The 17,868-nt window shown below is 31.9% G+C and overlaps 1 protein-coding gene across 9 annotated transcripts; it reads right to left on the reverse strand.

The window, feature by feature from the left end:
- Positions 1–2,359: 2,359 nt before the first annotated feature.
- Positions 2,360–8,421, reverse strand: LOC102596718 (uncharacterized). 9 transcript variants are annotated; one of them, XR_001475375.1, is made up of 7 exons: positions 8,278–8,421; positions 6,819–6,850; positions 5,910–5,954; positions 5,591–5,800; positions 3,502–3,743; positions 2,813–2,966; positions 2,360–2,621 (listed from the first exon to the last, which is right to left on the reverse strand). XR_001475375.1 is itself a non-coding variant. In XM_015315411.1 (4 exons), exons 2-4 carry the CDS (start codon positions 5,627–5,629, stop codon positions 2,564–2,566), a joined length of 339 nt encoding a protein of 112 aa, XP_015170897.1. In that variant the 5' UTR covers positions 5,630–6,850; positions 8,278–8,421; the 3' UTR covers positions 2,360–2,563. The 9 variants fall into 9 exon arrangements, 1 of the variants encoding a protein (XP_015170897.1); XR_368441.2 differs by having other exon boundaries at positions 5,591–5,954; XR_001475373.1 differs by having other exon boundaries at positions 5,910–6,850.
- Between the last annotated feature and the right edge of the window lie 9,447 nt (positions 8,422–17,868).

The raw sequence follows: 17,868 nt of genomic DNA on the forward strand, positions 1-17,868 counted from the left end.
AAGGCAAACTTTGTCGCATTGGAAAGAAGACTCATATACCTTTAATTTGATAGGTTATAAGTGACCTAATTAATTATAATCTGAGAGATATAAGTGTTTGAAGTTGACCTTTATATGAACTCATGCGAGAATTTAGCCAATAGGAATGCTTTGAACTTGGCTTGGTGTTTGAGGTCCCTTATGACCTTAGATCACTTTAGATACTCTTAATATACTTAGTAAAGGACTTTATAATCCATGAGGAAGTAGGACATCACCCAATGCCTTGGTGATCATAAATAAGGATTCCTTGACAGAAAAAATCGAGAGATAATACAGGAAGGGATATCCAAGCAAGTGCAGTAGTAGTTTCCTTTTTCGAATTGAACCATGGTTCCCATTTAAGGGGTCTTATACAATAATAAACATCCTTGCCTGAAGAAAAATAAGTCGGTGTTGAGACGTAGTAACACATGTCTATCACACACAAATTCATTCTTACATTTTGCTTTTATTTCACATTGTATAGGGAGAATTTTGCGAATTTCATTTTATTCAGGTCAACTATAGGATACCTTTCTTATAAGGGAAAACTGACGATCTTCTTGTATTATCATGTTATTCACTTTTTCATCTTTCTAAAGCACTATTGGTTCACAATGAACATACATTATATTAAAGATAGAAATAGGGTTAGGCTTTTGTATTTTTCGTATTAAAGAATTCAAAGTAAGAGGACATTATTGGTGGTGGTGGCGGCTCCCCACTAGCTGGAAGAGGCAGCCAGCTATTGCTATGGATAGGGATCTGGCCGGTGATGCTATGAGGGCAATAAGTTTTTTTTTCTGCATCAAAAGAATGGAGGTTATTTTGTAAGACTTTTCTTATGAGGATAAAATAACAAGACCAATCCCGTAAGGGTCATTTATTTAACTCAAAAATATCGATTTAGGTTTTGGTTCTAATGTGATATGAAGATTTTATTTATATATATATGAAAAATGGAACAAAAGATAAGTTAAATATTCTTCGATTCTACCAGTGATACTACCTTGTGACTCATACCACTCTATCTCAAGTCTCACTCCCCCATTCCGCTGCCAACTCCATCACTAAAAATCAATCCACCCTTCATATCCCATCATAACCTGACCTTCTATCATATTAAGGCTTCCCAAACTTACCTGTCGTACCAAACACTAGAGTTACCTTACTGATTAATTTCACTATTTTTATTGAGTGCATATCTTTTTTAAGTATTAAATAAATGCATTATTTTTGTAATTATATTTTTATTCATGCTAATTTCCATATATAAGAAGGTGACAGATACATTTAATTTCTATTGGGGGAAATTTATGAGTATAAATATCACGATATTCCATCTATTATGAGTACCATTTGTTGAAATTAGTTGATCAACAAAGTTTGTTACTAGATTTATTTTATTCTAGTAATAGAAGGTAAGAAGACGGTAAGACGTCAAAAAAATTTCTTGGTAAAAATAGAAAACAAAGTCGCTTGATATACCTTCTTTTCAAAACGTGGATCAAGTTTATATAAATTGGCTGGTGAATTCTTTCAATAGTACGATTTTGACATAAGAATAGTTTTTCTTCTCCAACGAATAATTCTTATTCATTTCTTCATCCAACTGCTGAAGTAGTTGCTCATCTTTTTTTTAATCGAAATATAGAATTAAGTGACACTACACAACTTGTTGCGACACATGTTCGAAATAAGGTGAATGTAATCACATATAAATTTGTAGAGTTTAAAATTAAAAAAGACGTTGCAAGAAAGCAAACAATTATACTTGACCAACTTAAAACTGATAAGTTAATTAAGTTTGAAACATGGCTAAATATTGCTGATTTTAACATGAAATATCTTTGGAAACAATTGGAAAATGAAGTTGCATCTAGTGGTTCATAAACAGATTCATCTCTACCTTATCTTTTGAAATTTTATTATTGGTTCTCCCATTGTTTTTTATTTTATTTTATTTTATAATTTTATATTGATGATGCTATTACTTTACAATAATATTTATTATGAAATATTATTTCCATTAATATCAATATATTTTACTCTTATATGTTTGATCTCTTATTTTCTTACTAGAGGGTCATAGCTCGTGCCCCTTCCTTCTTCTAATAAGAGAGAGCGAAAGACGCTAGCCCCTTGTCTCCTGCTCAAAGTTTCTTGTAAACTTGTCACAAAAGGCACGACAGTGCTCCTAAGATCATAGAAGCAACGCCGTAGAAAAAGAAGAGTTGTTGCAATGTAGCTGAGCACGGGCCCAACATGCATGGTTTCGATTTCTTTTTGTCACTATAACAATACAACAACAATCAAACTAAACACAATACCGACCTTCTTGGCTAACCGCTGAAGTTAACATTAGCAAGACATTTTTGTACTTGCTTACATAATTGAATGAAACATAGAATTTCTTTATGTAAAAAGAAGTCCAAGATAATTGCAATTGAGTCGCCTATTACACCCTATCTTATCCATAGTTCGGAAAGTTCAAGTTTGCAATATTTATACTATCCATAAACTAACTTCACTCTTCATCTGGTCATACGCCATGAGCACAATCCAACTCAGTCTTATGAGACAAATGCTTCAAGTAAAATCTGCAAAAAGAGAAGATCAAGTCAGTTTACAAATGTCAGAAAAATGCACAAATGGAAAACCTAGTAAATTACCAAATATAAGCACACACTGTCACATGTATGGCTTTTAAAAGAAAAAACTCTAATGAAGTTATTACATTCTAATAAGATTGAAGTTGTTGATCCACAGAATAAAGAAAGAGTAACATTACCTAACAATCATTGATTTCAGATTTGATCTCAGAAAATGAGAATTGTTTTAGCAAATGTGGAGCCACATCGATGCAACATGCCAGTACTTCATATATCTTGAGATAGAAAATCTCCAAACACTTGCAGTTCAAGATGCCCGTATGACAACACAACCTATTCATAATGAAGCAGAAATAAATATATGCTTTCCACTGAGTTTTTAATTTATCTATAATTACAACCTGTTCATACATGGAGCAGAAATAAATGTATGCTTTCCATCGAGTTTTTAGTTTATCTACAATTGATTCATCGACTCTGTAAACTTTTCCTCCTTATTCCTTTCATTAGGTAAAAACAGTAAGTTTAGTTTTTGGGATAAATATTTATCATCAACATTTGATCAAGATCAGCGAATTTCTATATTTCAATTTTTATGTTTTAAATTATAGCTCCTTCCAATGCTAGCACAGAAGTCCTGTAAAGTGTAACACATATATTACTACCATCATGGTCAAATAACTATTATTTGTGGTCAAGCTGATTTTAGTCTCACAAAATCATATAAAGATCTATGAAAGACGTGAAAAATGTATTAACTGTAAATGTGCTAAATTATTAGCACCAAATGCACGGTGCAATAACATAATTATACATTCAGAACCTATTCAAAGCAGTGAAGAAGATAATCACACTGAGAGCAACTTACTTGAAATGCTTTCCGAACCATTCCAACATGTCTTGGTTAGCCTCACCAGATAATTTTACACCCATTAACATGTACCTCTCTCTTTGCCAATTCCAAAAAGTAAAATTTGATGAGTGTTGTGAAATCACAAAGTGGACACCATGTAAATGCTCACAAAGAAAAGATTTCAAGGACATAAGCAAATAACCCATTGAGAATTGCAGATTCTTCAAGTAAAGGAGTGTTGCCTGTCTCCATAGTACCTGAAAGTAAAAAAAATAATCATGTTATAGATTCGCAGGAGTGCTGAAGATGAAGGCATTTAAAAATGGAAAGCGTTTATCTACTCCATCCGAGGAAAGCTCATATCTTCTAATACTTTTGCAATTAAGTTCACCATCTTTAATTCATCTGCAAAGTACTCATTCACTGAGTTTCTTTCAGTATCACAAAGAGTAAATTGTTGTCCACTCTAGAGTTTTAAAAGACACAAACCAAGCAAGTTTTCGCACTACCTTGTCTGAGCAAAAATAGGGCAAATAGGAAACATTCTTATGAGACAAATGCTTCAAGTAAAATCTGCAAAAAGAGAAGATCAAGTCAGTTTACAAATGTCAGAAAAATGAACAAATGAAAAACCTAGTAAATTATCAAATATAAGCACACACTGTCACATGTATGGCTTTTAAAAGAAAAAACTCTAATAAAGTTATTACATTCTAATAAGATTGAAGTTGTTGATCCACAAAATAAAGAAAGAATAACATTACCTAACAATCATTGATTTCAGATTTGTTCTCAGAAAATGAGAATTGTTTTAGCAAATGTAGAGCCACATCGATCCAACATGCCAGTACAGCTCACTCTTATCAGCTAAATATTATGACGACAAAGCAGACATTGAATGATCCAGTTTCTGCATTGAGAATAATGAATCAGGTGCTTTCAAATGAACATCCAAAGATTGCCTGATATATGGACTGTGTGATATGACACAACTGCTCTAAATTACTCTAATTTCAAAGTCACAGAGGGCGATGAAACTACAATATATTATCTGCAAAATGATATACTAACACTATAGATAATATCTATGTTCAGAGTAGAGATCTAGAAGACACAAACCACAAATCAAGCTCACTCTAATTAACTAAGTTTCAAGATGATATCTGACTAATATATGAACTGTCACATAGTTGCTCTAAACTAATCAAATTTCAAAATTACAGAGGGCAATGAAACCACAGTGACCTACACGATCACATCAAGCTGTCCACAAATATAATACAGATAAAAAACCTCAAAAAAAAAAAAACTCATACTGCTCTAAAATAATTACATTTCAAAATCTCTGCGAGCCTTGACAGTTTAGTATCCTAGCAGATACGAAGACAATACAGATAAAAAACCCTCAAATAGAAACTCAACTGTTCTATAAATAATCAAATTGCAAAATCATAGAGAGAGATGACACTACAATATCCTAAAAGATCACATTAAACTATCCACGAAGACAACACATATAAACAACCTCAAGAAAAATAATAATCAAATTACAAAACCACTAAGAATGCTGTCTATAAAGTATCCTAGATGATCAAATTAAGCTATTCATAAATACAATAAAAGTCCTCAGATTGCTCTTAAATAATCAAATTTAAAAATCATATAAATCGATGGCACCACAGTACTCTAGAAAACCACATTAGGCTATCTACGAAAACAATAACAAACACTAAGATTGCTCTAAAATAGTCAAATTTCAAAATCATAGAGAGCGTGTAGTTAAACTACAGTATCTTAGATGATGACGTAACAATACACAAAGAGAACACAAAAAAAAACACTCTAGACTTGCAACTGAAGAACTGTTGTTGAGTTGACGGATAAAGATCTCCTTGTAGCTGTAGAAAGTGTTGATAATAAGACTGAGAAGCTGATTGATCTCAGCTCGGAAAGCAAACATCTCTGTGTCCAACATTTTTTGTTGATCTAAAGAGTTGTTGCTACATTGAAAAACAATCTCAGGCGAAATGAAACATAGAGGGGCTCAAAAGCAAGAGAGGATTTATGGACAGTTTTAAGCAACTTTGTATCGAGGGCTACTTACTTGGAATTCTTTGGAATGCTTTCCGAACCATCTCAACATGTCTTGTTATATCCTCGTCAGTTAATTTTACACTCATTCACATGTAACTCTCTCTTGCCAATTCTCAAAAATAAAATTTGACGAGTGTCTGTGAAGTTACGAAGCGGACACCATGTAATACTCCCATTTTCCTATTCCCAGAGATAAAAAAAAAGTTGGTTCAAGTTGCACCTATTTTCAATACAAAAGGAAATTAGAAAGAAGAAAAGATTCCAAGGACACAAGTAGATAATCCGTTGAGAATTACATATTTCTGAGAAATTATGAAAAAGAATCCTACAAAACTTGATACTCCAAGCAAATGAGTGTTGCCTATCTCAATTATCTGAAAGCAAAGAAAACAGTCATGTTAGATTGGCAAGGACTGCTGAAGCAAAAAGCATATTAAAATTGAAGTTGTTTATCTACCCTTCAATGTCGCACCCGTTTCACATTCTTCAAATATACACTACTTTTGGAGAATCTAAAATGCACCCATTGCCATTTTTGAAGAGTCCGAACAATATAGGTGAAAACTGAATGAAAAGGTCAGTCTCACAAAAATGGACTCACTCCTCTTGCATATCTAAAGACTAAAAGTTATCAAGTAGTTCGTCAAAGAGAAGAGCAAGATGCAAATCAATTTAGGGGCCATTTGAGTGATCAATAAATTTTGCCCATGAAGCTTAAAACTAAAATAGCTCAGAATGCAAATATTTTAATCAAACATTTAAAAAGATAGTTAATGGGTTTGAAGATTGGATATAATACATTAAGGTTAATTACTTGTATTTAATTAGGTGAGTATAATCAACCAAATGTGCCACAATCCCAAATTAGTTGGAGTATCTTCTATATGCCCATTCACTTATTCATAGACAAAACTATGAAAGATGGAAACTTTGAGGCAACAATACTTTTTTTGAACGAAGATCACGTCTCCCTCTTTACTCTTTTTATTGTTCTTTTTTTTTCTTTAAGCTTTCCAGTAAATCCTCGGCTCTATCCTCCTTTAGCCTTCTTTTGTACAAATTTGATAGCTTTTTGTACAATTTGTTGAAGCCAGAGTCTAAATGATAATATCTATGCTGAAAATATGAATACTAAACTGAAATGCTATAAATGAAAGAGTGATTTTACTTGATACAAAATTTTCAACTTCTCTCACAATGTGGTTCATTCCAACCTTATAACCCAAGAAGGAAGTTACCTTGCAGGGTTTGCTTGTGTCATCCTTAGGCACTGGAAAAAAGGGAAAAACAAATTAAAATAGATGACGGATAAGGAAAAGCTTAAATATTTACTAAAAAGTAAAATGTACAGAAGTTGTAAAGAAGCTAAAAGCCAAACAGAAAAAAAGAGAAGGTTGCAAATGATAATTTGCATTATGCATCTTCTGGTAACTCAAAGATCTTGGAACATATTAGAGAACATACAGATGTTAAAAGTGATAAATTCAAGAACTGAATCCTACGCTAGCTTATTGTCTTCTTTAATATTGTCACGTTTGAGTACAAAGAAATTTATGCTATCAGATAGTTCCTCTTCAATAGGTTAGCTCCGATGTAGGTGCTTAATGGCCTTTATTGATTCAAAATTAGAAAAATAAAGTGCAATTCACTCATCAATGTTCTCTTTATATACGAATCCTTGGCAACGATTGTTTGGCATATGGAGGATGCAAGAAAGTTATCCTTATAATTCACTCTCTATACTATCTCATGAATTAGAACATATTCATATAATCAAAGATCAATTCAATCAAAATAATGTACGGTTTGTAAATAAATAACAAACATAAAGATTTTCTTAGACAATCATCAAACACTAAATCACTGGAAGGGTCTAGTATTTCATGAATCTAATTTGACGAATTCTCTTCTGTCAAAGTCGAAGCCTTAAAAGATTTGCAAAACTCTCACCTTTGGAGCATGATCAAGCTTTAGGTTCAAATCTAAAAACATTAGTCTTTTTAGATTTCGAAAGTCTTAGTAGAAGAGTTAGTTCTATAGGGCTTAATAATATCACTTACATTTTTGTGTGAATTGTGATTTGCCTCTTCCAAATAGAAGCTACCTACATATAAATTATAAACATCCTATTCATTTTCATCAATTGTAATATGCGGTGAAAGTGAACTCAAAGTTCTGTTGAACATTTGTTGAACTATAAGTAATCATTATAAGTAGTTCGAGTACTTCTCGAGATGAACAAACTTTGTTTCAGTATAAGTAGTCATCGAGCTCTTAAAAAATTATTACATGAGAAAGCGGACATTCATATAATTCCACCGTTCACTATAATAATATCTACAGTGCAATTCTGCTTAACATGATATTGAAACCTCAATACATAACAACACCACATAGTAGGAATGAGCTTAGAAGCAACTATTTCCCTTTCCAATTTTTAGAAATATGAGCAAGAATTGGTGAAACACTCACATGCAGTAACCTTGCACAGAATACAAAATTCAAGAAACTTTGAACGACAATGAAGAGACATGCATGAAAATTGATGTGCAAACACTGAAATAAACTAATAAGAGAAGTACTAAATTAGCAGTACGGGACTTCCTGCACATTATCCGGTTCAATCTCGACCTATCAAAATTTCAGAAAAATAAACTGACGAAAAGAAGGAAAAATGCAAAGAGCTCTTTGATCAACCTTCTTCAAGGAATGCTTAGACACTTCTTCATGAGAACTTCAGCAATTTGGAGCAAAGGATTGAATCAATTTTTTTACAGAGAAGAGATAGAAGTAGAACTGTAGAGAAGCCTTGAGAAATTTGGGGACTAAATGAAAAATAAATGTACTACGTGTCTGCCAGAAAAGGGAAAATTGGAGGACATTGAACTTAAAAACATGCACGTGTAAGCAAGAAAATGCAAGTTTATGGTACAGTTTTTGTTTCTTTCCGTACAACTATTTGATGTTGTCTTAGTCCTTTTCTTGTTCACTTATAAATAAGGGTAATATTATGTTATTAAGTACCTCGGATAAGGTATTACTTAATTTATAGTGTTTTTACACTTTTTGTGATATAAAATAAGAAGAAGTAGGGTTAATTCTTACCGTCACTCATTGATGAAAAAAAAATTCACACGTATTTAATACTTAAAATAAGTCATATATTTATTGTATGAGCATTTTATTTTTGTTAAATAAAAAATTGAATCGTTAGGAATCAGAATCGATAAATCAAAAATGATAAAAAAATATTTTATTGATTTGATTATTAATTTTGCGTATTTAAAAATAAAAAAATCAATAAAACGAATTAAAACAAAAGTAAGAAAAACAATTTCATCTCTTTAACTCTTTCAAAGAACTTAATCTAGATAGGTAAATGACCTTCTAATAGTCTCTCTCTCTCTATATATATATATAAAGGAGAATCAAGACAAGGTGATGTGGCACCTCTCTATGGCCTCCATTCCTATATATACTTTTTCTCATTTTTGTGACATTTTTTCTTTATTCTTTTCATTAAATAATTTATTTATTAATTAAAAAAATTCAATCATATTTACTATTGTAATGATATGTAATGAGTTACAAAAAACCTCCATCTATTGACATTCTCTACTTAAATAACATGTCTTTTCAATTCCCTACTAAATAACTATTTTTATGATAATTTATTTATTAATTAAAAAATTCAATCATATTTACTATTGTAATTATATGTAATGAGTTACAAAAAACCTCTATCTATTGACATTCTCTACTTAAATAATATGTCTTTTCAATTCACTTCTAACTATTTTTATGGCTTATTCAATCTATAAATAGCAGTCATCTATGGAGATGTTGAATGTTCATTTCCATTTTTTCATTCTTTTTTTTTTATTAGTATAGATTTTTAATTTTCTTTTCTTCATCTTTTTATTCATCAATCATGTACTTAATAATAATAAAAAAAAGACATAAGAAAAGATGTCAAGATATGACCTTCACTTTGATGAAGATCATAGATATATTCTTCAAACGTTAATCACATTATTTGGTACAAGTTCAACAAAATGAAGAAGGAAGCTTAACTATCTTGGAGATACATGAAGAGAGAGTCATAGTAGTATAACAGTTTGAATGATTTCCAACATTTTGAAGATTCATTGTTGTATTACTTTGATCTCTATTAATATTATTCTATTCTTTTTATTTTATTTCTTTGTTTTGAACAACAAAATGGATATTCTATTCATTGTTGTTGTTGTTTAAGATAAGACGCACATTTTTATTTTTGTATATATCTATTTGTCAATTTCTAGCTAATTAATATTTTAAATTTTGTTATGATTGAAAAGTATATTACCTATGGTATATTTTTTTTTTATATCTATTGGATATTGTTGCCCCTAAAAATATATGATATGGTCTATCATATTAGAAATCAGTCACAAAATAAATGAATAAATCTTCTTTTTAGTATTAACTTTTTTAATGATATAATTTAATTGAGTACACCCGATATAACTATGTAAGAATACACTACATTGATGTTCTTTTAATTAAACATATAAAGTTGACATTTATTTTATAACACCCCATAACTAGAAAGAACTAGAAAGAAGTTAAAAATTAGAAATAGTCATTTTTGGAAAGAATATAAAAATCTGTAAAATTTATCAAGTATGTTAAGTTGGGTTTTTGGTCAAATTTAAACGACCATAACTCCTAGATCAGGATGAGTTAGGTGTGTTTCTAGATATCGTAGGAAAGATCTTGGAAATACTCTTTCCAACTCCGCCGAGTTTGCGCGATTCTGAGTTTGTATGAGTGAGATATCCCCATTTGAAGTTGGGATGTTGAAATAAGGAAAGTCTAATCCGGATTTTAGAAGGGCATTACGGTCTTTTCCATACCCCATGACTTAATTTCATTTTTTGGTAATTAATTGGGGTCTAAACTGATAGGATTCAGTTTACACTTTTGGGAAAAGAGTTAGGATTTTGAGAGAAGAAAAAAAAAGAGGAGACGGAGCAAGAATCGTCAAGATTTTCAAGAATCGCCTGTGGATTTAGTCAAGGGGTGATCCCTACGAGGTATGTGAGTTCACATAGCGTTGGGTTCGTTCACCCACGCGCCAAACATGTTTAATTCAACATGAATTCTTCCTAAAAGTTGAAAGTTTGAATGTTCTTGATGTGTGTTCTTGAATTTACTTTCGTTCTTGAATTTGGGATGAGATTGAAGAGTTCTTAAGGGTTTAAGTTCGATTTTAGAGTTCTGTTTGATTAGATTCTTCTGTAGATATGTTGGGTATCTGAATCTAAAGAGAACTGGAGAAAAAGAATCGAGTTTAGGTGATTTGGGGTTAGAAAACGAAGAAGGAACAAGTCGGCAGAATCTGGGTACCAGGTCCACGTCGCGGACATGTTCTGCAGAATTGACAAATTTTCTCCACGTCGCGGAGTGGTCACAGACCATTCTACCTCAAAATTTATTTCGCGACCAAATAATTAAATGCATCTCCGCGTCAGGGACTTGCTTCCAGACAATGATTTCTTGATCTTTTCTCATGTTTAACTATCTAAAAACACTCCTAAACATCATGAGATCTTTCCTATCACAAATCACAATCCTTGAATCCATAATTCAATTCAAGGATCAGTTAAGAGTCAAGTCAAGAGAAGTTAAGAGTCAAGTTAAGAGAAGTTAAGAGTCAAGTCAAGAGAAGTTCATAAAGTCTTCCAAGAATCTTTTACAAATGTTTTAACTTTGTTTTAAGACTTGAGTTTTGAGTTGAGTAAAGAGTTAAAGTTTGTAGTTCATTTCTTCAAAAGATTATATCGAGACAATGTATTCCCAAAGAGTAAAATGTTTTCACATTTAAAGAAGAAAGGAAACCTTGATTTCCAAAAGAGCCTTTGAGCTAATTTTTCAGTAAAGAGCCTTTGAGCTAGTTTTTCAGTAAAGAGCCTTTGAGCTAGTTTTTCAGTAAAGAGCCTTTGTGCTAGTCAATTAAGCAAGAGAGGAAACTTTGATTTCCAAGAGGAGCCTTTGAGCTAAGTTTTTGAGTAATTATCTCAAACCAAAGAAATAAGTTATGTTTTTAAACTTTTCACATTTAAACAAGAGAGGAAACTTTGATTTCCAAGATAGCCTTTGAGCTAAGTTTTTGAGCAATTATCTCAAATCACAGAAAGATGTATGTTTTTAAAAAAATATAAGAGCTAGTATCATATTTTGGGAGTAGTATTGAGCACCGATATAGGGGAGAGTTCAGACAAATCACAGCCCCCATAAACCATGTAGCCACCATGGATAAAAAAGGGTCATACTTTTTAGATGATTCCTTAATACTTTTTAGCATATACTAGTGAATCCACTTAGTAGTTCAGGTTCTATACCCCGACAAGGTATAGGACGGACCTGTTAGCATGAGGAAAAATGTTGTATCATCACGATAGCTCTTAAGTGATAGTTGTCGGTTAGAGAAACTCCCATAACAGTATTGTGTATTTTTATATACATCATAAATATTTGTATTTTCATATACAAACAGAGTTCATATTGTATCTTTGCATACATACAAAGTTATTATTGTATTTCTAAATACACAAAATTGAAAACCATGTTTTAAAGCTTTTCTTTATACTGCATTTATTTACACTGCTTTATATTGAAATCAGTTGAGTTGAGTCAGGTAAGTTCTTCAGTTCCTTTCAAGCTTATGTCTTGTTTTAGATTCCCCCTCGCATACTCGTACATTTAATGTACTGATGTCATTTGGACTGCATCTTTTTATGATGTAGACACATCAAACCAAGATCAGTATCCAACGCATCGTTGATCCAGTTGAGCACTCAGAGTCTTGTGGTGAGCCTCCTTGCTTTCCGGAGGATCCCTTTTTATTGCTTTCCGGTATATAGTTCATTAGGATGTTTTGGGTCTTGTCCCGACATCCATCTCAGTTATTAGAGGCTTCATAGATAGACAATCAGTTAGTTCATTTGTCTTTACTTTGTTATTGGCTTATGTTCAGATTTGAGTTGTCATTTGGGCTAAGTTAAATGTTTATTTCTAAAATATTATGAGTTAAGTTTGAGACAGTTGAGTTATCTTGCATTTAAGTTCTTTTCTTAATGCTTAAAGTCTTCCGCTAAGTAAGTAACCAAGGGTTCGCTTGGGGACAACAATGGTTATCGAGTGCCAGTCATGCCTAGGGTATAGGCTCGGGGTGTGACATATTTAATGTGAATGAATAACACATGACAAAGTGAGTTAGTAATGAAATCGTATGAGCATATATGTAAAGTTGTGAATAATAAAATTAATTTTGAGTAGAACACTTTTTTATTATAATTTGTTGTTTATCATATTTTAAGTTTCTTCATTTGTTAAAACCTTTACCTTTTCATTTTCTCATATTAAATAAATAAGGGGAGAAACTAATCCTACAAACATAATTAGAACTTTGAATTTATCATCCCTAAAATTAATCTCATTAATTTATTTTTTCATTATTTTTCACACACACTCACATACATATTAAAATTTTCATTTTCATAATTTATATCTAGGAATAAGGGTCTGAAAAATACCTCAACTTTGGTCGGATTTGCTGTTGCGATACTAAACTTTCATGAGGACCTATTACCTCCCTAGACTATTTAATACCATATTTTAAACATATATATTTGCCCACGTGGACATAAAAAATAATGCAAAATTATAAATAGTAATGTGTCCATGTGGGCATATATATACCTTTAAAATACAGTATTAAATAGTTCAGGAGTAAAAAATACGGTATTAAATAGTCTAGGGAGGTAATAGGTCCTCATGAAAGTTTAGTATCGCAATAGCAAATCCGATCAAAGTTGGGGTATTTTTCAAGCCCTCATCCCTTTTATCTTCATAACTTATATTTCCATAATCTCTATAACTCCTCATAACCCCCAAATTTAAATGAGTAAACTTATGATAATTTATTGTGTTTCTTAATGAATATCTATATAAATGTGTATTGTAAGGCAATCATTTTTAAAGCAAATGTTAATGTACTTTAAATCACATTTGATGTACTCATGAGGAAAATATTATGAATTATGCATATTGATTTTTTCTTGCTTTTTAGCTACTCATGTTGAAGAGATCAATTCTTAAACACAAAATCTTAGGCTCTAACTTATAGAACCTTCCATATTAGTAATATTATGCACTTTCATATTAAGAATCTACCATAATGATCTTCATAGCATCTGTTACGACCCGATTTCGAAAACTAAGGTCTCGAAATCATTTTCGCAACTTTTGGCAAGTTTGTACATGTTTTTGAAAAATTTATAATTTGGAAGTCGCCACTTAATTTTTAAGAAAAAATTAAGAAAATCATTTAAAAGGGGTAATTTTTAAAAGAAAAACATTTGAATAAACCAGAGTCGGGTAAGGGTTCAATTAATTCTCTAAGGAAGGGGTTTAGGCATCTTAGAGAATCCGCTAACACGCGGTTGACCGACGGATTTAAAAGTTGGCTAATTTTTAAGGAAAACTTAAGATTACTTGTGAAAAATCTTATTTAAAATAACAAAAGTCTTTTTATATTTATACATCCATCTTATTCCAAGTATGAAATAAGTCGAATGCTAAAGTGTCAAAAACAAATTTTAACTTAACAATTTATCCGAGTCAAGGCTTTGAGTCGAATAATCAACACAATTACTTTGGCATGGATTTGAAAGCTAAATACTAACTATCAAAGAATATAGATAATTCTCAAGTTAGTCTTGAAGCTTAGATTGCATGAATTAAAAAAAGTTTGAAAATTTGAATAATTGAAGCAATATAAGTAACAAAATAGAAAACTTCCCAAGGATTCATCTAAATTAGATAAAATAAATGTTAGAAGTTAAAAGCAAACATCACAAAATCACAATATAAGGAAAATAAAAGTGCGAACGGAACTTGGACAAATTCAAGTCCACTTGCTGCTTCTTATTTGCTGCTACTACTGCTGTTTTTGAACTTTTTAAAGTTCGAAAAATGTTATTTTCACCCCTTTGAAACTGCTGCACATCTGCCTTATTCCAAGTGTTCAAATTTCGGTCAATTCGGACCCCAGAACATTCTCATTTCAGCTTTTTTGAGCTACTGTTGCTGCTGGTTTTTGGGCTGCTGCCACTGGATTGGGTTTTAACCCATTAATTTTAGCTTCCCTTTCACGACTCCGAAGAGGTCGACTCGAAGAAGAGGAAAATGCAGGAGAGGGGAGTCCATTGGACTCAACTCGGAGAGAGTTCATGCGTAAGAAAAGGAGGAAATAAAGATTAGCAAGATATCAAGCAAAGATCAATATGAAATGATGACCAACAAGTGACATGATTCAATCCAATATTAGGAATTGTGTCCAGAAAATAAAAGCAACACACAATGATACTAAAATTCGCCAAGAAAGATGTATGACTTAATCATATGACTTTAACATGAATTGATTAACTATATTTGCATACTTAACACCTCTGTAATGCAAAATAGACAAGAAAGATGCAACATTTTATTATCCAACTTTGATCCATGCGACTCAACAAAGAGTAAATAATTAAGACTCCAAACCAATAATTCCCATTTCAAAATAAGAAGGTCTGAGAAACAAAGGTTTCCATAATAAAAAAAAAAGGGAGCTACTAGACAAAGAGAAACACGATATCACTGGTAAATAACAAAACAGTAGCCTAATAGAGTAAATTAATGAAATCTCAATTAGATGAGATCCCAAATACACAGGTAGGCAGCAGCTATTCCCAAATCCATCAATCAACATGCTAATTTTTTAACTCACAAATTTGTCGATTAACTGTAACTAAAACTTTTAAAACAAATAATAATTGAAACTCCTCGACTGAAGACACCAACAGTTGTTAATAAGCAAAATAATAAACTGATGCAAAGTAGAGAAATATACCGGAGTATTTTGCTTTATTAGAACTAGCAGCTTAAACAAACTCAAAATCGATAGCTATAGGTACTAGATAAATGCTCAAACTCAAGCCAAATAATGTCAATCTACCACATTAGATATCTAAAGTTTAACATGAACTCTCAAATAGAACAATATATATATAATAATGAAATTTGAACTTATGAATTCCAAACGAAGCCAATGTACGCAATTTAGGACTTATAGCTCAAAAGAGTGACATGAGGATCTTGGGATTTAGGAGCAACCAAAGAGAAGTTGAGTTAAAACTCAACTTTATCTAGAGCTCAACTAAATCTAGGATCAACTCATGATTCCTGAACAAATAAGATCCTTAACATAAGAAGCAAGCAAGATACCCACATTGTGAAGAGGGAACTGGACCTAATGTAAACAAGGGAAGGAATGCATAATACTCTACTGATATGCAAAAATCCAAATGTATACATACAACCCAAACAATGTAAATGAATGCTTAACTACGTAAAGGGTTAGATAAGGAAATGAGGATTTCACTGATTATGAATGGGAGTGTACAACTCCATATTTCAATTTTATTTTATTTTTTACAACTTAGATAGGTGAGACAATCAAGAGAAACTAAGTACTTTCGTAAGCTTTCCAAATCAAAATAAAAGCAAGTTATAGACTCCAATCTGATAGCTAGGAATTCTTGAACATAAAAAATCACAACTCCATTCAACACTGATTAAACTCATCCTAAGACAATAGCAAATGTTGAAATTAAATTAATAGAGAGGAAGGCATAACTATCTCACATGTCACTTTTTATTTTTATTTTTTATAATGAAGGCAGTAACTACTAACTACTGATCAACCTAAAATGCTGAATTTATACATACAAACTTAGCTACCAGATTGCAACAATAAGCAGGGGAAACAAATGCGAAAATAAATAAATAAAAACATAGAAGGGGAATTACCTGGTCCTGAGCAGTGAACCGGGACGGACGAGTTGTGAAGACGACTCCACCTCTTCAACTTGAATAGCCACAAAGAAACTTTAAACTATCGAAACTGAAAATTACCAAACCTTTTAGGGGTACTCTCAAGTCTCAAAAATCCTCCCTTTGAACAGTGAGAAGAAGGCCTATTTATAAGGCCTAAAATCTCACAAAATTTGAAAAGATTTTCGATGTGGGACTGCTGCAAATTGAAATTCGTTTGAGAAACGATGTGGGAGAAGCTGAAATTTCCAATTTCCATTGGAACCTTCAAATAGTACCAAGGCTCGTGCCTTGCACACAAGGATGTATGAATTCGAGGGAGAGAAGAGTAAATTGGGTCTGCGAATTAATTTGGGAATTTAGGAATTTGGAGCTCATGCTTTCTGTTCACATTTTGAGCGTTGAGAATCTTGTTGGAATGAAGAAGAACAAAACGGGTCTGGGTATTTTAGCAGAAGAGTGGGCTGGGTCATTGAAAATGGGCCAAATATTGGCTGATTTACTAAGTTTAGAGGCCCAATTGAATTAAAAGAAATTCAAGAGGGAAAAGGTCCATTGGTTCACATTTTCACCAAATTCGAATTGTTAGTTTAAATATGATAAAATGGAAATGAGATAAATTATGAATCTAATCAATTATTTAAGCTTCTTAACTTCGACAACACAAAGGAATTATTTCAAAAAGAAAGATCTTTATTGAATTGTGATCAATTTTAAAGGAAACAAGATGAGAACTGACTTAAAACTCTATTTTTGGTAAAACGATTTACTAATTATTTATTCAAATTAAAAAATTATATAAATCTATATATTTTAAGTATATAGAGATATATTTTATAGTAAAAATAAAAAATTACTTTGAAGATGATATCAAAAGCATTTTTGATTTTTTCCAAAACAATTACTTTCAAATTGTTCGAAATTGAAGAAGCTTGAAAATTAATTAAAGTGGGGACGGTCAAAATTGAGTGTCAACAACTTCCCCTCGTTTGCTTAGGATCGATGAAAGAGATTCGAGGCAAACGAAATTGACGAGCCCAATTTTGTCCAACCACTAATTCATCTCTTCGGAACGGCGAATGGTAAGGATTTTGAGGAATTATGACCGAACCCTAGTATTGGATTTCCTACATATCTCCGATTACATGAGAACTCAGGCCACTAGTAGTTCGAAAGACGCTTGATTTATCGCACAATTTTGAAAGAATGCAAAAGCTATTTCGGTGTCAAAATATGGAGAGACCGAAAAGCTCGAGAATAGAGTGATGATAGAGTCGTTGGAGTACAGTCGAGTTTTCAACATTAAGTCTGCCTACATATCCCTAAAGTTTGGGAATCAGACTGCTTGTAGTTCGACTCAATCGG

Source organism: Solanum tuberosum, unplaced genomic scaffold (genome assembly GCF_000226075.1).
Source record: "Solanum tuberosum cultivar DM 1-3 516 R44 unplaced genomic scaffold, SolTub_3.0 scf00366, whole genome shotgun sequence".
Classification (NCBI taxonomy): Eukaryota; Viridiplantae; Streptophyta; class Magnoliopsida; order Solanales; family Solanaceae; genus Solanum; species Solanum tuberosum.

Coding starts and splice junctions, on each gene's coding strand:
- LOC102596718 (XM_015315411.1), bottom strand. CDS start 5,629: ATGTTGAGATGGTTCGGAAAGCATTCCAAAGAATTCCAA. Junction 3,744..5,590: donor AGCATTCCAAAGAATTCCAA/GTAAGTAGCCCT, acceptor TTTTACTTTCAG/GTACTATGGAGACAGGCAAC. Junction 2,622..3,501: donor TGGTTCGGAAAGCATTTCAA/GTAAGTTGCTCT, acceptor CTCTTTTTGCAG/ATTTTACTTGAAGCATTTGT.